We start from the raw sequence: 23,880 nt of genomic DNA on the forward strand, positions 1-23,880 counted from the left end.
GAAACTGCACAATACCCAAGAGCTGCATCTGAGCCTCTACAGGCCTTAAACAGCATGTTAATGTTCAAGACAGTTTAATTAGAAAAAGACAAAACAAGTATGGTTGGTCTGGAAGGGCCGCCAGGAGAAAGCTTCTTGTCTCTAAAGAGAACACAACAACTCAGTTGAGGTTTGCAAATTTGCCCTTGAAAGCTTCTGGAGCAACATATTTTTAAAAGATGAGACTAAAGTGGAGGTTTGGTCATAATGCACAGCAGTAACTTCAGCAAAAATCAAACACAGCACAAACACCTCAAATCCACTGTCAAGTACGCTGGTTCAATTGTGGTGATTTGAGCTTGTTCTGCAGACACAAGCAATAAGCACCTTGCAGTCCACGAACTCCTCTGTATGCCAAAGTTTTCTAGAGTCAAATGTGAGGCCGTCTGTCCAACAGCTGAAGCTTCTCCTAAATTAGGCCATGCAACAGGATAATGAGCCCAAGCACAGCAGCAAATCTACTGCATGGAAGTCCAGACCTCAACCTGACAGAAATGCTGTGTATAAAGAAATGCTTGCAAATGTTGATGAATTGAAGTTATTGCTGCTAACTGCTGCTTCTGTAACCGACTCAATCATAGAATGATTATGATATTGAAAAAGACAAATGCCTGAATCCTAAATTGTGGATATCCTTTTGTTGTGATCTAAAATGTAACACTAAATGTGATTAAAACACTAAAAATCTGGACTCTTGGGCTCAACAACTGTAAGGATCACCAGCCCGAGGAAAACACAAAATACACATGACCCGGTGACAAAGACAATTCATTCTTGAATGAAGACATTGATCTGACTTTTTAAAATTTTGCCAATTGTGTTTATTATTAAATTATTGAGGAAATAGAAAGGGGGGGAGGGGTTGTAAAGAAGAAGGTAAAGGAAAGGGATAGAAAGGAGGAAAGAGATAGAGGAGAGAAAACCCCAACAATCCCCTCTGAGCAAGCACTAGGTGCGACAGTGGATAGGAAAAACTCCCTTTAAAGGAAGAAACCTATGACAGAACCAGGCTCTAGAGGAGGCAGTCAACTGTCGGGACTGGTTGGGGGGTGAGGGTGAAAAGAGAGAGAGGGGGGGGAGGGAGGGAGATGGGACAGGTGATAGCAGTTAAAGGGAGACAGGGGAGGGAGAGGTGTCAGGAGAGAAAGGGAGAGAAAGGGAGAGGAGAGGTGAAAATTAAGATGGAACAGACGAGGTGACATTAGCAGTAGAAAAAGTAGAAAAAGTAGAAAAAGCAGGAGTGTCCCTCCTCCAGAAGAAGCAGAAGCGTTTTTTCTTCTTTTCCATGAGCTTTTCCACGAGCACTTTTTTCTCTAGGATGAGGGTTCTCAACTGATCGATTGTTTCTGCATTCTCCTGCTCAAGTCTCTTGCATGTTTTCTCCACTTCTTCTAATTTGGCTTGTTTGTCTTCGAGCCTTTCTTTCATTTCTTTAGATGTTGCCTCCTGCATTAGCTTTGCCTCGTGCAGCTCTGTATAACTCTGTTGTAATTTGTTGTGTGTGTCTTCCAACTGCTGACTTCTGCTCTCGATTTCTTGAAGTGAACACTGCAGGTCTTCGTTTGTTTTCTCTAGTTGTTGCTTTAGCACCTGTATCTCAGTGTTTTTGCACTTCACGTTGTCTGAAAGTTCCTCGACTTCTGTGTTTTTTCTCAGCATGTCATTGAGCTTACTCTGCATCTCTGAGCATTGGTTTTGCAGTTTTTCCTTTTCCTCTTCCAGTTCAGGTGTTTTGTAGTTCAGTTTGTTATAAAGTTCTTGCAGGTTTTGGTTTTTCCTCTCAAAGTCCTGGAGAATTTCTTTGTCTTCTTTCTGCTTTATTTCCTGTTGTTCTTGGTCTTGAAGCAGCTCTTGATATTTGTGCAGTGTTTCATCAAGCTTTACCTGCAGCGCTCCGTATTGTTCCTGCACACCTTGGAGTTGGCACTGCGTGTCTCTCTGGTCCAGTTTTTCTTTCTCTTCAAGGATTTCTTTATTCTTTTGCAGAGCTTCATCAAGCATTACTTGCGAGCCTTCGTTGTGTTTCTCGATGTTCTGAAGTTTGCAATCCAGATGTTTCTGTTTCATGTCTTGCTGTTCTTTCTCTTGAAGGAAATCTTTATTTCTTTGCAGTGCTTTATCAAGTTTCATTTTCAGCGCTGTGTATTTTTCCTGCACGTCTTCAAGCTTGCAGTCCGTTTGTTTCTGTTTAATTTCTTGTTGCTTTTGTTCTTGAAGCAACTCTTTATTTTTGTTCAGTGTTTTATCAAGCTTTACCTGAAGCGCTTTGTATTTTTCCTCCATGCCTTGGAGTTTGCACTGCTTCATGTCCTGTTGTTGTTTTTCTTGGAGGAGTTCTTTCATTTTTTGCAGAGCTTCATTAAGCTTGATTTGCAAGCCTTTGTTGTGTTTCTCCATGTCCTGGAGCTTGAAATCCATTTCCTTCTGTTTTATCTCCTGTAGCCTTTTTTCTTGAAGAAACTCTTCATTTGTGTGCGGTCTTTCATCAAGCTTTACTTGCAGCTCCTGATTCTTTTTGTCCTTCAGCACTAGTTTTTCTAGTGCTTTATCAAGCTTTGCTTGGAGCTCAAAGTTTCTTCCCTGTCTAGGAGTTCCATTTCTTTCAACTTTTGAATATCTTCCTTTTCTAGAAGCTGGTTGAATGATTTGTCTACTTGATCAGGAAGTTGAATTTTGTCTTCCTGATCACAAAGAGGAGAGTTGGGCTTTACTGTTTTTTTTCTGTTTTCTCTGAGACATGTTTGAATCTGTAAACTGTCACTCTGTTTATATCTGAATTAACTAATTTCAAGAAACTGTTGCAATTACCTGGACTGCCTCAGCCCAGGTGATGTAACATTAGCAGACAGAGGGTTTGATGTTGCAGAATCTTTGGAGCTGTACCATGCTGAACTGAAGAGCCCAGCTTTCACCAAAAGGAAGAACTAACTGGGCCCTAGATTGCCCAATCAAATCTCTTAATGCCACCTGCCCTCTCCTACATTAACTGTGGGCTCACCTTGTAGAACAGAGTTGAGTGTGGAAGAAATGGCAAAAAATATGGAGCTGAAAAGCTGAGAGAGAAAAAGAAATGATAAATAAATCAATGTGTCAAATTAACTGACATGTTAGCTGGTAGAGTGCCCACTGCATTATATATATATCATCTCTTTTTTATAATAAATAATCAAAAACTTTATTTAAACTAAGATTTTAAAAAATATGTGCAGTGATTGATGTGCTCTCAGACATGTGCTTCAATCCACACACAAATACAAAACAATCTGACCACACGTACAACTGTTTCACAAACTCTATAAAGCATTCACACTCCAATGGATGCATCAGAAAGCAGCTTGGGATTACAATCTTGTCCAAGGATATTTCGCCTGCAGACCGGAGCAGCCAGGGATCAAACCAGAAAACTTTCTGATCAAAAGCTGACTTGTGCTAAATGCTGAACGGCAGCCAACCCATTTTAGCCATTTAATGAATGTGCCATTTAATCTTGGCTGCAGCCAAGATTAAATGGCACATTCATTAATTACAGAGTTACGGATTGTTACATGGAACTCAAAAGAAATAATGAACCCATCTCGTGTCCTGTGTCTTCTATAGCTGTCTGTACTTTTACTTCCAAAGTTGATCAGCAAACAGTTTGCAGGCCTCTAATTATCAGGCTGTACTCAAGCGCTTGAATTCAACCTAAAAGCTGTGCTGTCATACAGAACCAAGTACCCTCCGCGGAAACTATAGCTAATGTCACAACTGGATCTGATGAGACAGCTATGATTTCTGGACTCGAAGTAAATAATCCTGAATCAATTTATACAACATCAGTTTGTTTGTTTTGCTTTCATAACAAATAGTTTGAGCCATATACAAATACAGAAGTGACAAATGGAAACATATTTACAATCCAAAGTCAGACTAACAGTTTTCAGTAGCACAGTCTTTTATTTACAGTCTGCTTCTCCTGGTGGTAAACCTCTATCACATGTTTGGATTAAAAATTAGGCCTATATAGCTGCTGGTTCCAGTTTAAGCAATATGTTAAAAATACTAAATTCTTCATTGATTTGAGCTGTGGGGTTTGCTATACACTGGCAGAAAATTGTAGAGTAAATGGTGAAAACAAACAAACCAAATAACAAGATCCTTGAATTCCATCTTTTTTATTAACAGAAACTCCAACAAATTTGTGCCCAATTGATAATGTTTGGGACATGAAAAGTCCAGTCCAGCAGGTGGCGGTAATGCGCCTTAAAGCTTTAACCGCCAAAAAATACAAGAGCAGAAGAAGAAGAAGCCGAGTTCCCGCTTTATGGCGTTTTTCCCTCCGATTATTGTCAAGACTGATTTAACACTTAAAGGTAAGCACCGAGCTAATATTAATCCGAGTCTAGTTAATCTTGAGTTTAGCTCCTGAATGAGGCTTTCTGTTGCTCTCCTCGGTGTCTCTTCTCAAGTTTTTGTGAACAAGTTGGAAAAAAAAATCTGACTAAATTGACTCAAGCTGCTTTAAACTAATTTACAGAAAGATATCAGCAAAAGGTTGTGAAACACAGAGAAGAAAAGAATTTATTAGAAGAAAGCTTTTAAATGAGCTCATTGTAATCAGAGTTTCTGTTGTTTTATTAGCCTGTTATTAAGGCTACTTAGCATCTCTGTGGCACCTGCACAGCTTATGAATGCAGCTCGCTAACTAAGCTAGCTAGCGCCACCCTTCTTCCATATAAGGTCACTTCCGGCTCCAAAAGACCCAACATGTTGGCGGTAAAAGTGCTATAATGAAATACATTTATGAGAAATGTAAAAATAAATGTGTTCCAGGCTAAAACACAGCTGCCTTTATCAGCGCAAAGTTGTGATGAGGCTTACTCAGATGATGGCTCAGATTTCTACACCCACTCGGATATACAGATGAAATCAAGACAAGTACATCAATACAAAAATTCACAGGATTATTCAAAAATAATAAATTGCATGAATATAGGAAATCTTCCTCTCAGTGACTGAGTTGTCTCATTGTGTCCTCATTTTTTATAAATCAAGGCCGGAGTAACCCAACCTTAAGTGTTCATTAAGGTTTTTGTCACATAGATAGAAAATAAACTCAGAGATTAAGCGGCTGTTATAAACAGAGTGATTAGTTTATGTAAAAAATGTAGTTTGTTGTTGTTCTGGTTTATGTGCTGAAAATGGTTTTATTTGTGTATGTTCAATGTGTTAGACTTGTACATAGTTAAATATATGATCAAATAATGTTGAATCCTGGATATGGATTTGTAAGCAATGAAATTTGAAATAAGGGGGTAGGAACAAGAAAACTTCATCCTACTCCTTTTCGAGCACACACATTCTGTAGACATAGATATTTACATGAAAACTTGATGATTTTTAAGTTTTGTTATTTTTATTTTTTTCTGTTGTTATTTCAATTATATTTGCATGTTTGAAATAGATAGATAGATAAAATTTATCTATCTATCTATCTATCTATCTATCTATCTATCTATCTATCATTTCTCACGGCACACGTATATTGTCGGGTTTTTTCTTGGCCAGGGCATATTTTAAAGAGGAATTGCTCTCCTGGTACTGGTGTGCCATACTGCTGAATTTGGTATCGGTGCTCAAACCTTTTGTGTTTGTTTCAAACAAGTTGTCCACCCAGGGAAGCTAAAATGTGTTCTGTGTGTTCTCAGATGAACATATGAGACACTTTGACTCTTCAGTGCAGTGTGGAGCTTAACAAAGTTCTGTTTTCTGTCCCAGCTGATCAGGAGGAGGAGAAGAGTCTGACGGAGCAGCAGAGGAAATTTCAGCTACTTGGACTCAGCTCAGCCACTGCAGAGAAAACAATGAGCTCAACACAGAAGGTGACAGATACTAGTGTTAAGAAATACTCCATTAAAAGCTGAAGTACTGATATATATATTTTATGCTAAACTAAATGAACCTTGTGCAATATTAATGTAATGTAGAAATAATGTATACAATGTATACAATGCCTACATCTTAGACGGTGACGTTGCCTCTAAACATCAAAATGAGCAGGAAGATGTTAAAGTGGGATTCAGCAGGATTCAACCCTAACATCAGCTGTAGTGGCTCAGTGTGGGGAAAAGGGTCACAGCTCACAATCATTTCTATTGAGAGCTCCAGTAGATTTTTTTAATGTGCAGGCTGTGATCAGCTGACCTGCTGCTCTCTGTGAATTCAACCAGATGTCAGCAGATGTTTCACGAGTTGTCCTGGCTGATTTCCTTTCTCTACACTGACAGTACACTGTCTTTATATTAGACACTAAACTGTTGGTATGTGGGTGGAGCTCAGTGAATGAATGTCAGCATCATGAGCTTAAGTTTAAGTTAATCTCTGCTACACTTGATGTAATCTAACTCTGACATGAGCACCACAGTCACTGTGCACCAGTCACACACTGTTCTTTACTTAAATCCATCACATTACAGTAAACTTGCCTGCTTATCCTGCACTAACCTGCAGAGGATTTTACTGCAGTCTTTACATCACATTGTGAGACAAACTGCACACAAACAGTTTGTGTGTTTACTGATGTTTGTTGGGCTGATAGAATCGCTGCATTTGAAATTACCTGCCACATAAAAAATATTACTCCATTTATTCTCGCTCGTCTTCTGTATTGCTAACTAGATGTTGAAATACCGCGACCGCAACTTATCAGCACCTGCAGTCGTTCAGGTTCTGGTGGTGTTTGGTGCCACACTCCACCTTCAGGTTTAAAACTAGTGTTAATGGAGGGAGTTTGAAGCTTCAGTTTGTTCAATGACTGCATTTCACTCACTGACTCTGTATCTCTGTCACTGCAGGACCAACATGGACCGAGAAGTCAGCACTCTCAGGAGGCCGACAAACCTCACAGAAGCAAGAGAGAGAAAAAATACACCTGTGACGAGTGTGGGAAGGATTTTACCTGGAAGTTTAAACTAAAACAACATCAGCTCATCCACACTGGAGAGAGACCGTTCAGCTGTGACTTGTGTGGAAAGTCGTTTTCCTGGAAGAATTCCCTGAAAAGACACCAAGTCGTCCACAGTGGAGTTAAAGCTTACAGCTGTGATCAGTGTGGCAGAGCTTTTATTCACAGTAGCCACTTACAGAGACATCTAGTTACCCACTCTGGAGTTAAGGCATACAGCTGTGACATCTGTGGAAAAACCTTCAGCCAGCTATGGAGCCAAAATATACACGTACGCATTCACTCCGGAGAAGATGTGTACTGGTGTGATCAGTGTGGTAAATACTTTACAACAGACGCACAGTTACAACACCACATGTTTACCCACACTGAGGAGAGACCTTATCAATGTGACCTGTGTGAGAAGACTTTTAAAACTCCACAGTACCTGAGAAAACACCAACAGATCCACACCAGAAAGAGACTCTACAAGTGCAGTTACTGTGAGGTTTGTATTTTTATTTTATTCTTGTAAGTTCAGTCTGACTGTTTGGAACAAGTCTGCTCATTAAATTGTGTTAGCATGTTAGCACTTCTACTGCACCGAAGAGTAGCTCTGAGCCATTATTCAGGTTTTCATTTCATTTAAGTGTAAGTCAGATGTTACTGTAATATTAAATAAGTATTGCTGTAGTATTATGGTGGTAGTATTGTAAATGGTAAATGGCCTGTATTTATATAGCGCTTTTCTAGTCCCTAAGGACCCCAAAGCACTTTACATATCCAGTCATCCACCCATTCACGCACACATTCACACACTGGTGATGGTAAGCTACATTGTAGCCACAGCCACCCTGGGGCACACTGACAGAGGCGAGGCTGCCGGACACTGGCGCCACCGGGCCCTCTGACCACCACCAGTAGGCAACGGGTGAAGTGTCTTGCCCAAGGACACAACGACCGAGACTGTCCAAGTCGGGGCTCGAACCGGCAACCTTCCGATTACAAGGCGAACGCCCAACTCTTGAGCCACGATCGCCCCTGTAGTTATTGTAGCCCAGTAAACTGAGTGTGTTAATTGAAACAGTAAAATGTAATTGGACGTCTGCAGAGATGCTCTTTATTTCAGGCGACTTTCAGGATAAAAGTGTTGAAGGACTGACTTACACTGTCTTTGTGTCTTTGTTTAGAAGCAGAGCGACACAGATGGATCCATTTCTCAACCCTGTCATCGCTGTGGTGGTGGGAAAGACTTTCGTTGTGACATCTGTGGAAAAACTTTCAGTCAGCAAGCCGGCCTAAAAATACATCAACGTAAACACACTGGAGACAAACTGAAATACTGCAAAGAATGTGGGAGAAGCTTCCCCACATCAAGTGACTTAAAACAACATGAACTCTTTCACAGTGGGGTCAAGAAGCACCTCTGTGATCAGTGTGGGTCATCCTTCACCACTGCAGGTCACCTTAAAACACACAAACGAGTCCACACAGGAGCGAAACCATACAAGTGCAGACACTGTGACAAAAGCTTCTCACAGTCAGGTAATTGTAACGAGCATGAACGTACACACATGGAAGGAAACTACAGCTGTGAGCAGTGTGACAAGAGCTTCAGTAATCTCAGTTCATACTCTGCACACAAACGATCCCACGTTACTACTAAACTGTTTCACTGTTACCACTGTGCCAAAACATTCACTTCATCATCTGCTCTGTGCAAACATCAGCGCGATCACGCAGGGCTGAAATCGTTCCCATCACAGGATCAGAGTGAATCTGAAGAGAGAGAAACATCCTCTGGTTTCAGAGTCCAACTTAAAACCCTGGAGATCAGGCTCCACAGAGTTCAGGTCGGCTCTCCTTAAGTTTAAGTTAAAGTTCAAATGAGGCTATGAATCAAACTTCCTGTAGTTCCATTTTAATCTTTATAAATTGTTCTTCTGTTTGTGTTCAGTCGTTACCTTTTTTTTTCAGTGGTTGGATTAAAAATCAGTTTTCTGTTGTTCAAGTTTTTATTGAATGTATTTTGTTAAATAAAGTTAAAATATTGTTAAATAAAGAATTGTTTGAACGACAAAGATTTTGAGCCATGATGTCATTTCCTGTATTTCAGAGTAAAGACTGAAGTGACAAATGGAAACATGTTTACAGTCATGGAATAAACACTGATGGGTCATCTGTAGGAAGTTCTATTGCTGACCTGACAGACTCGACCTTGTTTACAAAGAAAGAAAGGAACTGATGACACGTGTCAGCAGAGGCTTTCAGGGTTGTTTAGAGTAGAGCTGATAGTCTTAAAGAGAACACGGGGATTATGACAATTTAACACAATGATCTGAGAAAAATATCTGTTTCTCTCATTTTTACTGTATTCTGATCAAATTTCCAACATTCTTTTAACATTTCAAAAGAAATTGTCTTTCTTCCACTTTCACACTTGGCCCTAAAAACACCAACATCCGTGCATCACCCTTGTGTCAGTCTAATGAACCTAACATGTGAGTGATACATAACACACATTCACACTGGCTGCATATATCAGTCCGGGGGGGCAGAGCAGAACTCTGTATGAATCAGACGCGCTCACATATTCAGGCTTTCCAGAGGCGTTTACCATCAGAAGAAGCAGAACAATGAATCATCAGCACCCTGCAGAAGAACACAGCAAGCAACAACTCTAACAATAAAGACGTGCTGGAGCCAAAAGATGCAGATAGCGAGTTTTAAACGATAACGCACAGGACCAAAGGGGGAGAGGGTAAAAACCCACTGCCTCCTGAGATAAAGATCAGCAAGTCAAGCTGGCAGCAGACGACACAAAACGCTCTCTGGAGGAGGCGGCGACTGTGGAGCAGGCCAACGGAGAGGCGGATCGGCAGACAGGAAGCTCCCGGGGTCCCACAACAAGATGTTGCGCGTCAGACTGGAGCAGGATATCCCCATGTTGGTGACACTGCCCATCGAGGTACAGCCCAACTTGGCAAACCAACCCTTCCCTTTCTTGGACACCACACTGGCTGATCTGGGCATCCAAGACTGAGTCTCACTCCGTGTGGGGACGTTTTTTTGTTTTTGTTTGTTTTTTAAGAAGCAATCATGTGTATATATTCAGCTCAGAGCTGAAGGAGAGGGTGGTTTGGGTTGACACCAAGAAGACCCATCCTAGAGGTACGGCGGTGGGATCCAACTGCAGGGATGTGGTCAGATGGCAGTCTGTGGAAATCAGGTGACAGTGAGAGCAACTTGATTTTCCTATTTTGTCCTTCAGATACGAGTGAAAGCCCAGATGCCAGGAGACAAGCAGCTCCAGGAGGTCCTGTACAGCACCGAGGTCCACACTGACCGCTCCTTCTGCTGCACTGGAATGGATATCCTGCCCTGGAAACAGACGTGTGCAGGTCTAGAAGCAGTTTAAATCCCATACTTTTTTGATCTGTGAGGCTCTTAATGTCACGTCTGCAGCCATGAAAGTCAGCTCAGGGTTTCTTGATTCTGATTTTTCTTTGCTGTGTCACATTTAGCTCATATCTGCATTGCCATGCCCTGAAAACAAGCTGCCGGGCTTTAGTCAGGCTCAGGGACAACGGGAGATCTGAGGAGCAACACGATGAGAACAACTAAAACTGAACAAACTTAACATCTGATTACCTTTTTTATTTGTAAGAAAAAGTTTAACATGAACGCGCCAACTGTCCACAGCAAAGCTTATTATGACAAGACTGCTTTTATTCAGTGATGTCAAAGTGTCATCACTTCATACCTCTGAACTGACATTAGATGTATTGCATACCTTGTTAGAATTACACTGTTGAAGCATTTGTAAAAAGCTTCTGTCCTTGTTAATTTATGTTTTAGGATAAGTTTTTGGGCTGTGTAAGGTCACAGGTTGCATTTCTGAGCAGAGTAGTAAAGGTAAAGTAAGTGTTTTCAAAACTAGCCACTCAGCATGTGTACAAACAGTGAGAAATCTCTGAAGAAAACCGTTTGAAGGAGCAAGAACACACGTGTTTCTCCACAGGTTAAAGCCCGCTTTAATAATCAATATGAATCAAAGACTTCTGTCAACACAAAATAAATGTAAGGAAACACACTTTCCTGTGCAACATCCAGTTTCTATAACTGACGACAAGCTTGAACCACAGTGATCTAAACTCATCCTCTACATTGGAAATGTAAACAAATGTAAATGTGGTTTTTACTGTACCAGAGCAGGGCTGTGTGTGTAGAGCACAGCCAGGCAGCTGAACACTGTATGGTTCTCTTTTTGGTCCTCTTCGAGCGGGAGACGAGCCACCAAAGCTGGCAACACCGGTCAGTGAACACATTCAGTTTTCAGGCCCCTCTTCTGTGGAACCAGCTTCCAGTTTGGATTCAGAAGACAAGATTTCAAGATTAGGCTTAAAACTTTCCTCTTTGGTAAAGTATATATTTAGGGCTGGACCAGGTGACCCTGAATCCTCCCTTAGTTATGCTGCAATAGATGTAGCCTGCCGGGGATTCCCATGATGCATTGAGTTTTTCCTTTCCAGTCTCCTTTCTCACTCAGTATGAGTTAATAGACCTCTCTGCATTGAATCATATCTGTTATTAACCTCTGTCTCTCTTCCACAGCAGGTCTTTTATCCTGTCTTCCTTCTCTCACCCCAACCGGTCACAGAAGATGGCCCCGCCCCTCCCTGAGCCTGGTTCTGCTGGAGGTTTCTTCCTGTTAAAAGGGAGTTTTTCCTTCCCACTGTCGCCAAAGTGCTTGCTCATAGGGGGTCATATGATTGTTGGGTTTTTCTCTGTATCTATGAAGCGCCTTGAGGTGACTTTTGTTGTGATTTGGCGCTATATAAATAAAATTGAATTGAATTGAATTATCTGAGGAAGAAGCAGAGTTGGTTTGTTTCCAGCTGAAATCATCCAGGCTCAGGAATTTGAATCGATCCACATCATTTCTGCTTGAACTAGAGAACATGAGTGTCGACTTACATTTGGTCTGTGAGACACATGTCATAGTGACAGTATTTGGGTTAATATGGCATTACTCACCCTGGTCGCATTTCTTCAATATCAGGCACCAAGTTCAGGAACTCGTTCTCTTGCAGCCCGCGCAAGGTAGGAGGTCTCCAGAGTGGGAACCATCGGGAAGTTTTCACAGTCTGAGCAGGAGGGACTGGAGGCACGTGAGCTGTTCTCAGGGGTCCTTTAACACAAATCACACCAAGTTAGAATCAAATAGATAACCTGTCAATAACCGTTTGCAGATCGAGGTCAATGTTCCTAAAAATATGTTTACTTCTGGCCCATGGAGCCACAGCGCGAGTCCGAGAGAGAGGGGCAGGTAGAGGAAGGGGTGAGGGTGGCACTGCTGAAGCTCGTCACGGATGGATCACGTCCGATCGGTGAGATGAGAGAAAGCTGAAGTGAAACAACAGCAGGATGAGGTAGACGTCAATATAGGAACTCCCTGATGTGACACAGAAAGGCTATTTTTTTATTTCTTTGTATTATTTCTCACCTTGCAGTCACTGATGCTGTTCACCAGCTGCTTGTATTCAGTATTGAAGGTGTGTGTCAGAAGGCGCAGGCACTACAACACAACAGGAACAAGACCGATCAGCTCCGAGCAGAGAAGGAAGAAGGCAGCAACAAGAACGCCCACTAAGCCCACGTTTTTCTCACCTTGGTGGCCAGCTCCTTCTCACGCTTTCAAAGGTGGTGCTGGAGATCTGCGAGGAGACGGAGGTGGATGTGGACAGAGTGCCGGAGCTCACGCTGGGGGACAGAGACTCACTCAGGGACTTGGTGGTGGGAGCTGTTCCCACGGGAGCCGCCTCTCCCAGAAGGTGACGGGTCTTTTCCACCTGGACGAAAGATGGGGGCGAATGTGAGGTGGGGAGAAGAGGGGAGGTTAGTCATGTAACGTCTGTACTCTAAGAAAAAACTTTTTAGAATAGCACTTTGGTCTTTGAGTTGAAAAGTCATTTTTCCCTCTACGATATTAAACAGATTTATTTCTTTATGAATCTTTTAAGGCCCCACCTCCTGCAGCTGCTCCATCTTCTCCAGCTCCCACTGGTGCTCTAGGATGAGGCTATCTCCTCTGGGCCTCCAGCCGGCCAGGTTCTCCTCTCCACGCACATAAGCCACTGATGTGTCCAGGACCTTCCTCCTCCTCCTCTGCATCCCTGCTCAGGACATGAGCCCTCATTAGGATGAAGCTCTCCACAGAATTATGATAAAACAGCTGCCGTTCTTTAAACATGTTTCATGGCCGCTCACCTGGGCTTCCAGTGTCAGACATCTTACACAAGCTCAGCTCGTAGATCCCAGTCACTCGGTTGCTATAATGAAGCAGAAGTTTTGAACAAGGAAACTTTGTAACAGGGCAGATATCTTTGATTGTGAAACAGAGATGGCCACAGTGCAGCAGCCCAGATTTACCAGTCAGGAGTTTTGGAGTATCCAGTCCCAAAGAGGTTCTTGAGAGAACGGGGTGGGGAAATCTTGGCATCTCGGGAGTAAAAGACCGTGCAGATGTCTTTGGTGATAATGGCAGGCTGGATGCAATGGTCCAGCTGCAGAGAGGAGATAAAGGGTGTGTGTTAGACACGATGACATCAAGAGACTTAAAAACACGTACAAACAGGTACAACACGGCGGAGCAGCGGCTGACCTCCAGATACGCAGATAAGGTCATGTAGATCTTCTCTCCGTAGGGAGTGACGCGGTTGAGCAGGAGGGAACCTTTTAAGGGTGTTTTTATTTGTGCTCCCTGGCCTGGAAATAAACGGTTTCCGATCAGACCTGCTTCATCTTTGTGCCCTTGGTATCTGACTCGCTTGCTCCCCCATGCATTTTAAAAGAATCCTTCTCTTCAGCATGAAGTTCTGGCTCAGCTTTAGTGTCTGCGTTACATGTACACAAAGACAGAAACATTCAATGATAAAAACACACAGTGGAATAAAATTGTAAGACGTCATCAGTTGATGCAGTTTAAGGACACTTGTTGTTCTGTGCAGTCTCACCTGGAGCTCACGCTTCTAGTTCATGCCATCATGACCAAAGATTCTTCAATTAATAGTTTAAAGATGTCCATGAATGCACTGCTAACTGCTCTTCACCCTGATAAAAATCAACATGCATTTAGAATAAGAAACACTTTTACAAAACCAAAAGCTTCACTGTACTTAGTGATTTATACGTCTACAAAACAGGTTCAGTTTGTAACTGAGAGAGCGGCTCAGTGGCGCTGAATTATATTTCCAATAGAAACACAATTTCATATGTTGTAGTAACAACACACTGCCACAAGATGTCAGCCTAGGCCTACTCTACCATGCTGTTCCAGTACAAAAGAAAAGGTGACAGAGCCTTGAAAGAGTGACAGAGACACTTTTTATGAACTCATCTGTAATGTGTCACCTTTTCTGTAGGATGAAGAAGTGCTTCCCTTCTTTTAAAGTAAATACAGGCTTACAAAGATCCTCTAAACATGTTTCTGAAATAATCCTAAACACAATCATTAAATCAAAAATGCAAGAAACTATTTATTTAATCACTCTTCTTAACTTAATTCCTTAACTTAGTAAAAAAATAAATAAAATAGACAAGAACTTTTCTTCTGTCTCACCTCTGTCAGTTTTCATGCTGTTGCAAGAACAGGTGGAGGTGCAGGTGGAACTTTGACTTCAGTGTGGTTTGTATGTGCAGGCAGGAGTCTGACATCTCAGGACAGCAGAGGGTTGTCGAGCACGGTGACTCCTGCTGCGACGCCCCCGTCTGACTGTCCTGAGCTCTTGGTCCTCAGCGTCTGCCCACACACTCATTCATCACCATGTCTTTACCCTGCCTGTAAGAAAACCAAGAAAAGGCTAACATTAGAAACAGCCACCAACCAATCCCTTTTACTCCACCACCCAAAAACCAGTGAGAAACACTAGTTAGTATTAACTTGGAATCAAAGTGCACTAATCCCCAGGCTCCCAGCATAACATACAGTCCAACACAAACTCCACAAACTGTCTTGCTTCAGCTGACTTTCCTTCACCTTCTCTCCAAACAATCTGTTGTGCTCTTTTCAGCACAAAGCCACACTCCTGCTCACTGATCCTCACCTCTTTTTAACCTAGTCTCAGCAACTTTGTCCCATAGCTTGCACATCCTTTCCACCTCCATCTTTCTTCCCAGCCAACTGATACATACCTTTTCTCCTTCCTTAAAAGCCAGCCTAAGAAATACGAGTTCATAAACGCCACAGAGAAATAAATCAGAGGAATAAAATGCAAATGATATTGCTTACACTGAACAGCAACACCCAGGTGAGGATTATCTAATGCCAAATTTTCCAAACAATGAAAAAACCGTGCCCTTTTTCTCACCATGTCTAGAGTGTAGAGGTCAGCCAATGTCGCTCGGATCTGCTGCACAGCTTGAGGCTGGTCTGGGAAGAATCTGTCCAGGACTCCAGGTCTGGGGAGCACTTGCTGAACCTTCTTGGTACCAGCCAGGTGAGCGCTGATATCTGGACACAAAACCATAGAAAAAAAAAAGAAAAAAAATGCATCTATTAATCACCTGGATCACCTGTTGAGAAAGAAAAAAGAAAACAAGCAGAAGAGAACAAGAGTAATAGAATAAACAACATCACAATGATATATGGGAATATGACAGTAAATACTAAATATTAAACATTATTGTGCAGCACATAAGATCAACAGAACACAGTGTGCTTTGAGGTAGGAGCCAAAAAGGGTGAAGTTTGTGTGTGTGAGCACCTGTGAGCATGGACGCGCTTGTTTTTTAAAAAGGTTCCTTCATGTAATGATCTGCTAGAGGGTGTGGGGGGGCCACAGCCCCGTCCTCCAGGGCATGAAGCAGGTATGGAGGAGATCAAAACTCCAGACATCCAGAGGCCCCCAGAACACAACAGACCAAGGAAGACCAACAGAGGGGCAGCCGCGCCACTGTCCCAGAAAGAGCTGAGGAGAGTCCCAGATGAGGGCTCACTCAGCAGCCACGGAGCAGAAGCCAGGGGGAGTTGCAGTGACGCGCCCGTGAGCTCCGCCGGCAGCCAGCCGTGCCTGAGTGACCGAGCCCCAGGCCGAGAGGCCGGGGGCACCCCCACCTCCGAAGTGGCCCGAGCGAGCCCCAGGCTCCAGGCCCCGATAAGCGGCCGCCAAGGAGTGAGCCGGTGTGTACCTGGACGCGCATCCCCGGACACAAAGAACCACCAACGCACCGATGTCTGAGGGAGTCCGCCACTGGCAGGGGAAGTGGTGGTAGGGGGAGATAGGCCTCCAAACCTTGGAGGGCCTGAGATGTCCCCAGAGAGGTGGTGTCTGATACCCAACCTGACATATAGACACAGACATACAGGCACACACAGACACAAACATCCATTCCCACCCTCATGCTCTCATATGTACTTACTCCACACTCAACCAACGTGGAGACAGACATAAAGAGACGCTGTACACACGATCACACTCCCCAAGCGTACTCTACGAACCGGGTCTAGGTACCCTTGCCCCTGGAGGGGGAACTGCACCCAGACCCAGGTGGTGTTACCCTTTTCCCTGCGGTGGGGAGAGGCAGACCACCCCAACTCCGCAGCAGCAGGGAGGCCCCACACTCCAGACCGCAGTCGGACGGCCAACTCCTCCTCCTAGCCCCCCCGCTCCAGCAGGCCGCAGAGAATGGGGGTGAGAGAAGACTCCAAACCTCCCTCCACCCGCTCATTGTAGTGTTGATGCATGTGTGTTCTAAGGTGCATTTAAAACCCAGGAGGGCATGGAGCTACCTGCCAGAGAGCAGCAGGTAAGCGCATAGTCCCTCCTGATAGCCCTCAATGTCTACGTGTATTTAAAATTGAGAGGTGGGCAACGACACCAGGGGTGGGGTGTACATGTATCGTGTATCCATGTATCCATGTATCCATGTATTGTGCCCACCCCCAAGATCCTATATGTATGTGTAATGAGAGTGTGAGTAATGTGAATGTCTAAGTTGTGGGATAAAATTGAGGCAGAGGCAGCCAGAAGGGGACAGAGGGGGGGTAGCCTCCTCTGCACCCTGGTGACACCCCCATACTCCGCGCCCCGCCAGGGAAAGGGGTCCCAGGCCCATCCAGACCGGGGCCCAGTGCAGCAGCGCCTCCCGGCCCCACAGAGCCCGGGACAGTCCACCCAACCCCACCACAGAGAAAACTGCACCCACCCCACCATCCACTCATCTTCCAGACTACATAAGACAATAGACGCCCAGGCTGAGATCTTCCTCCACCTCTCCTGTATCTCCCCCTCCTGCAGAGAGAGTTCCTGAAGAGCGGAAAGCTCCAGAGAGTTGCAGCATGGCCTGGAGGTGTCACTATCACAATCTGCGGGGAGTATGATCATTTGTTATGAAAAAAGAAGACCCAAATGCAGACTCACAGGCTGGCAAGGATAAACTAAAGGCAGCCTGTTTATTTTGGACGGAGAGAATGATATGAAATATCTGACAGGGAACTGAGAAACTCAGAAACCTATACTGGGGGATAACACTAGGAAACATGACCAGTGAAGCTGGGTGACGAAAGGAGAAGATTAAACAATAAACACACAGGACGGTCATTAGGGAAGAGGAGACGGCAGGGACAAATCAGGAGTAATGAGACAGTTACAGCAAAACTCAACATAACCAACAAAATAAAATAGGAAGCACGTGTTTTGATCGCTGGCTCCAGTCTGCATGCTGAAGCTTCCTTTGGTTACAAGATACAGAACCAACGTTAGTGTGAATGAGACTATGAGAATGTTATATAGCATTTGCTCCACTTTGAATTCAGTTTGAAGAAGTAAAGAGACAAACAAACTTAAAAGAGACCATAGGATTAAAAAAACACAGACACCGCAAAAGGACGAAACACGGGCAAGAAGCAAAGTAAACAGAAAAGGAAGCAAGGAAATAGAAAGATAAGATCCACATGAATAGAATAGACAAAATATGAGTGCTTCAAGCAAACTGTGCAGGAATAAAATATAAATAGCAAACAGCAGAAATAAATAACAAATGGGGGAAAATATGTAGGATGAACAGGAACAAAGACACTGGAGAACAAAGTGGTGAGGGTTACTCAGACCACCATTAACTGACTAAATACATGGGAACTGGCAAAGTGAGACGCGGTCACAGAGAGTGACAAGGTACAAGGCGCACAAAAAGAGGGACTGGCAAAATTAGACGTCTATCAGAAGTACAGAATACAGAGACAGACAGGCAGACAGTGAAACAAACATGGAGACAAAACCTGCTACACACAGAGACAACACTAACACGGCCTGAACATGAAAGGAAACAAATTTAGACCAGCAACTAAGAGGAAGCACTAATTTGGAAGGGAAATAATACCAGACATATGGTGCACTCTGAATATCACCAGTCTGTTGCAAAGCTAACAGAGAGACAGACAAGCATTCACACCTACAGCTAATTTAAAGATACCACTTCAGCGTCACAGCTGGGTCCTTCTCTGTGTTATAAACGACACAGAGAAGGCCCCAGCTGTGACGCCACAGTAGTTCATTTGTTGACTGATACATCGATGTAGTCTCTCAGGAACGAGGGCGAAATGCCAACGACCGCCTGTCTGTTTTCAGGGCTGTATTTGAAGCCATGCTCCAATCAGGCAAAGTTTTAAGTGTTGCACATTTCGATGGGTTTCTTTCAGCTGACATAGTTTCCATTTGGGTCATGTGGTGTTAGATACCCCAGCGTGTGGTCATAGGGTGAAGAGCCCGGACGATTAGTGGGATTTTAGGTGTGGTGTAAAAATGACGCTGCAACTTTAAAAACGTTGTTGCTTTAAGGATTAACGTACAACCATACTTGGGCTGAGTTTGACACTGGTTCTCTTCAGTAATTAAAATAGCTTTAACACATGATAAGATCAAATGTCAGCTACACTGTGACAGTCGAGGGGCCACACTCAGATATATTTATTCGCTTGTTCTCTTTGTGTGATAAGAGTTTCCATCTGAATTTAACCCCTGTGTGGGGCTGATCTTTCATTTCATTTTATTTCAAGCTCAGATTCTTTGCCTTTGGCACATTTTCTGTGACGAGACTTCAAACCATTCCCACCGTCCTTATTAATCAACATGGTGAAGTGATTCTTCGCAAGGTGATGGGATAGGAAGAGTTTCAGAAAATGAGGCCTTTTGTCTTTATTGGAGAGGTCAGTGCAGACAGGACGGATGGGGGGAAGGCGAGGGGGGAATGACACACAGGAAACGGTGTTGGTCAGACCCAAAGACAGGCGTGGGCAGTGAGGACTCTCACCTTCAGACTCACTGTCTAATCAGTCTGACAGTGAGTCTGAAGACAGAGCAACCCAACACACGTTACTATGTTCATCATCATCATCATTGTTTATTTATATAGCACTTTAAAAACACACAAGGCTGACCAAACTGCTGAACAATAGAAACATAATAGATACCATAAGAATAATAAATACGATACAATAATAAACATAGCGAAAAACAATAAAATACAAGTCAGTCAACCACTGAGTCAAAAGCCAGTGAATAAAAATGCTTTTTCAATCTGGATTTAAAAACCAGCACTGATGTCGATTGCCTAATGTGAAGAGGAAGATTATTCCAAAGCTTAGGAGCCACGATAGAGAACGCTCGGTCTCCTCTCAGTTTCAGCCGTGATTTGGGGACTGAGAGCAACAGCTGCTCAGCTGACCGGAGCGAACGAGTGGGGACATAGGGCTTCAGCAGGTGCCAGACCATTTAAAGATTTAAAAACCAATAAAAGAACTTGAAAATGAATCCTAAATTCAATTGGAAGCCAGTGCAGGGAGGCCAAGAGTGATGTTATCACTAAGCAGGACATTAAATCAAATTAATGAGACACCAAAACAAGAGCTGGAGCCCAAGACAGCCATGAAGTCACAGTGTACACAAATACACAAGAAACACAGAAACCAGCTGGGTGGATGTGGCTCGGGAACCTTCTGTTACCTTGAACGTCGGTGTTTTGAACGCTGGCTGCTCCAGTCTGCTTGTATTTGTCCAAGATTTCCCCTCATATCTTGGTTATGGTTATTTTTTCTTTTATTAAACTGATCACACTCCTGTTCATGAATAGAAAAAAACCCCATCAGTGTATTTTCACTTAAACAAGCAGCTGTTTTTTTTGCATTAAAGTTATATAAAAATGTAACAGTGCAAATTCCTCGCTGACAGTTTAACCAAAAGGCATTTCCAGTGGAAAGTAGCCGACATATCCTCAGCATAACCATGTATAATATCCACAAAACCTGAGAAGGTTGGAGAGAAGGTAGGCGAACTCTGCTGGGATCTGCGTTTAACAAAGTGTCTAAAGACGAAACAAAGAAATCTTTCTGTAAATGTTCAGATGCACAGACTGGACTGAAAAAGAGTGAAAAAGCAGCTAACGTCCAAAAATAAGAAAACTTTGAAAGAACTCCAAAAAAACCTGGAGAACTTTTGCTCAAAAAACAGTTTTGTTTTTTTTAAATTACAAGGCAATCTGACAAAATGTCATCAAATGAGACTCAAGACTTCTGCAGGTCTCTGCCATGACTCATTTTTTTTTCTTAACGGCAGAAACAATTGTTCCTTTTTTACTTTGTTTCTATTTTCTCTTCTTGTTTTTATCTGTTGAACAACAAACAACATTCATGCTGATTCACATAATATCCTGTCTCTAATCTCTGGGATTTCCTCGTAGCTCTTTGATGCAAAGAACATCCATCAAACGCTCCAGCTTGTGCTCAACATCATCGTGAACGGTGAAGGTACTCTGACGAGAAAATACTCAGTCGACCTTTTGGTTGATTTGTTAAAGAACCCCAAAATAGCTGATTACCTAACAAGGTATGCAGATAATTCACAGCTCTTTTCCTGAATAGCTGCTTTAAAACTCTGCTGAAAGCCTTTGTCCATTTCCAGGTATCCCCACTTCTCGGCATGTGTGTCTCAAGTGTTAGGACTGCTGCATTGGAAAGACCCAGACCCTGCAGCCAAGGTGAGAGACGACAAATATGATAACCCACACCAGCTGTGCTTAACTCTGTAAGTTCCCAGTATTCCCTGAAACCATCACGTGTGACACAGTTTACATCAGACGTGATGCAGCTGACCTCAACACTGACCTTCTTGTGGTAACAGAGACTTAAAAAAATAATAATAAAGCAACAAAGTGGGTCGCTCTTTGACAGTAAATTCCAGTGCGGTCCGCTCCAATCTCCTCAGGCTGACTCTCTTCTAGGCTCTCCTGACTGTTCCCTTTACATGCTGATGATGTGTCTTGTAAATCTGGATCCCTTTCCAGCAGGACGCTCCTCTTTTTCAGACAGTACCTGAGCTGCTCTCTCTCCTGACAGTCAGCTGTCCACCTCTGCATGGCCAGTCGAGCCAGCGCCGAAATTTGAGGCAGAGCTCGGAGCAGAGCGGGCAGCCAGGCTGAGCACGGAGCAGAGGTTGAAGGTCGCAAACTGACATCCACGTCTTCCAGAGAGCCCAGACCTCCTGCTGCAAACAGACTGCACCAACCGTTGTCTCCCACCAAGCTGTTGTAGGACAGATCCAGTGCACGGAGTGAGGAGAGACAGCCCCGTCTGCACACGGCAGCTGCACAGAGGAAGAGGACCCATTGATAACTGATCACTTTATGCCTGTTCACTTTACTGTTTTGTTCACAATGTTTCTGATGGAGACAAAAATAACACCGAATAGTTTCATTGTTTTGTTTTATACGACAGCTACAGATGCTGGCAGCATGAAATAAATGAAAGAAATATCAATTTCCTTCAGGCTTTACTTGTCTTAATATACATTTATGCAGCCTAATGATCCACTACAGACCAAAAAAGAAAAAGTATAATGTCATTGTGTGTTAGTTACCCAGATGTTGCATGTCATCAGTGGTGAGCTCGCAGCTGCAAAGACGGAGCTCGCTGACGACTGATGGCTGCAGAGCATCCAGCAGGAGCGCCAAGTGACCGCCAACCACTTTACACCAGGAAATATCCACCGTGCGCAGATAGGACACCGCCAGGGCTGATGCATAAACACAAAGTTTTCACCATTTCAGGCTAGAGGGTGGAAGAGGTATTCAGGGAGAATGACTTGAAGGAAAACTTCTATAAATAAACAAGTGTGTGTGTGTGTGTGTGTGTGTGTGTGTGTGTGTGTGTGTGTGTGTGTTACCCAGAGCAGTGAAGGACTCGTTGCTCATGTAGCAGCTGTTGAATGGCAGCCTCCTCATTTGTGTCGCAGGGAGGGCGGAGACCAGCAGGTGGACCACACCTCCCACTTCCTTATTGGATGACACATCAAGCTCGGTCAGTGCAGTGAGAGAGGGCAGCACCTGGACTGAAAAACAACGAGTCACATGACTGCTGCAGCGAGCATGCGATTAGTGTCCGGCGTGTGAGATTGGTAGCAACTGACTCAGAGCCTCTAGATCATCTCGCGTGAGGCAACACAGGTGGAGGTCGAGTCTCTCCAGGTGTGTGACGTGAGCCAGGTGAAAGGTGAGGCGGCTCAGTCCACCAGCTAGAAGCAGCTTTACAGTATATTAATCAGAACAATGCTGCTCTCTAATGTATCTTGGTAAAGCGCAGAAAAATCTAATGTTTTATATGATACAGTGTGATTTCAGTAACATATCATAATGGAGGCTTCAGCAAGTACTTACGAAGGAAATCTTTCCTCTGCTCTTCAGTTAGTTCATCAAATACCTCCCAAAACATCTGTATGGTGGGGTGGCGGTCATGATATCTCCAACCATAACTTGTGTTCTGAAAACAGTGAAAATGACTGTTATAATCATAGAGTTTGTAAGGTCAGGCATACACTATGTTGCCAAAAGTATTCCCTAACCCATCCAAATCATTCAATTAATGTGTTCCAATCACTTCCATGGACACAGGTGTATTAAATCAAGCACCTAGGCATGCAGACTACTTCTACAAACATGTGTGAAAGGACGAGTCGCTCTCAGGAACTGAATGAATTCCAGCATGGTAATGTGATAGGATGCACCAGTGCAACAAGTCCAGTCATGAAATTTCCTCGCTATTAAATATTCCATAGTCAGCTGTTAGTGATATTATAACAAAGTGGAAGTAATTGGAAATGACAGCGAGTCAGCTGATGCTAAGGCTCATAGTGCACTTAAGTCACCAATATCTGCAGTCTGCTGTTGTTACAGATGTCCAAACTTCATTGGTTTCCATGGCTGAGCAGCTGCATCCCAGCCTTACACTGACAAACACAATGCAAAGCGTCAGATGGAGTGATTTAAGCATCTCAACACTGGACTCTAAAGCAGTGGAGATGTGTTTACTGGAGTGACGAATCACACTTCTCTGACTGGCAATCCAATAAATTTATCTCGCTGTCATGTGTTATTTTGCCGGGTTGTTTCCTCCCGTTGCCATGTAAACACAAAATAGTGTATATATATGAATATTTTCAAAAAATGCTCTGTGAGTTCCACATCATAACAGTTATTTACTGAGCAGCTCAGTTAGAACTTGCCACTCACACACTGAGCAGCACTCACTAACTTTCTATTTCTAAACAATTTGTTCACTTTTTATCTCAGGCATGTCTGAAAAGACATCAGATAACTTTTTCCATCGCTTTGAAGATTTGATTCAGAGAAAGCGCACAGGTGGAGATGTAAGTAACTAAACATACTCATTCTTGACTTCTCTGCTGATCAAATGTAAATGTTTCTGAGAGATGTGTTATATTTTGCTGCTTTGCACAGTGTAATTTTTGTGTAAGTCACTGTAGACAGAGCAACTGTCAGCGCTTCACCACAGAGTCCAGGATCCTGGACTTTCACAAAGCTCAGAGCAGTAAGACAAATGTGTTCTTTCAACAGGCAGACACATTGCATAT

At 43.3% G+C, this 23,880-nt stretch overlaps 3 protein-coding genes across 3 annotated transcripts; 1 reads left to right on the top strand and 2 right to left on the bottom strand.

Annotated features, from left to right (window-relative positions):
• The first annotated feature begins 4,273 nt into the window (after positions 1-4,273).
• LOC143420481 (uncharacterized) lies at positions 4,274-8,942 on the top strand. Its single transcript, XM_076888689.1, has 4 exons — positions 4,274-4,391; positions 5,797-5,900; positions 6,873-7,469; positions 8,152-8,942. Exons 1-4 carry the CDS (start codon positions 4,343-4,345, stop codon positions 8,827-8,829), a joined length of 1,428 nt encoding a protein of 475 aa, XP_076744804.1. The 5' UTR covers positions 4,274-4,342; the 3' UTR covers positions 8,830-8,942.
• A 3,077-nt stretch (positions 8,943-12,019) lies between these two features.
• Positions 12,020-15,472, bottom strand: LOC112433491 (kinesin-like protein KIF1B). Its single transcript, XM_076888756.1, has 11 exons — positions 15,331-15,472; positions 14,583-14,801; positions 13,978-14,074; positions 13,626-13,857; positions 13,394-13,527; positions 13,232-13,293; positions 13,070-13,137; positions 12,655-12,813; positions 12,468-12,539; positions 12,246-12,367; positions 12,020-12,152 (listed from the first exon to the last, which is right to left on the bottom strand). Exons 4-11 carry the CDS (start codon positions 13,647-13,649, stop codon positions 12,020-12,022), a joined length of 774 nt encoding a protein of 257 aa, XP_076744871.1. The 5' UTR covers positions 13,650-13,857; positions 13,978-14,074; positions 14,583-14,801; positions 15,331-15,472.
• A 3,864-nt stretch (positions 15,473-19,336) lies between these two features.
• Positions 19,337-23,864, bottom strand: LOC106674823 (leucine-rich repeat-containing protein 31-like). Its single transcript, XM_076888028.1, has 5 exons — positions 23,155-23,864; positions 22,667-22,769; positions 22,177-22,341; positions 21,871-22,026; positions 19,337-21,597 (listed from the first exon to the last, which is right to left on the bottom strand). The coding sequence occupies exons 2-5, from the start codon at positions 22,719-22,721 to the stop codon at positions 21,140-21,142; spliced, it is 834 nt and encodes a 277-aa protein (XP_076744143.1). The 5' UTR covers positions 22,722-22,769; positions 23,155-23,864; the 3' UTR covers positions 19,337-21,139.
• Between the last annotated feature and the right edge of the window lie 16 nt (positions 23,865-23,880).

This window comes from Maylandia zebra, linkage group LG9, assembly GCF_041146795.1.
Source record: "Maylandia zebra isolate NMK-2024a linkage group LG9, Mzebra_GT3a, whole genome shotgun sequence".
NCBI lineage: Eukaryota > Metazoa > Chordata > Actinopteri > Cichliformes > Cichlidae > Maylandia > Maylandia zebra.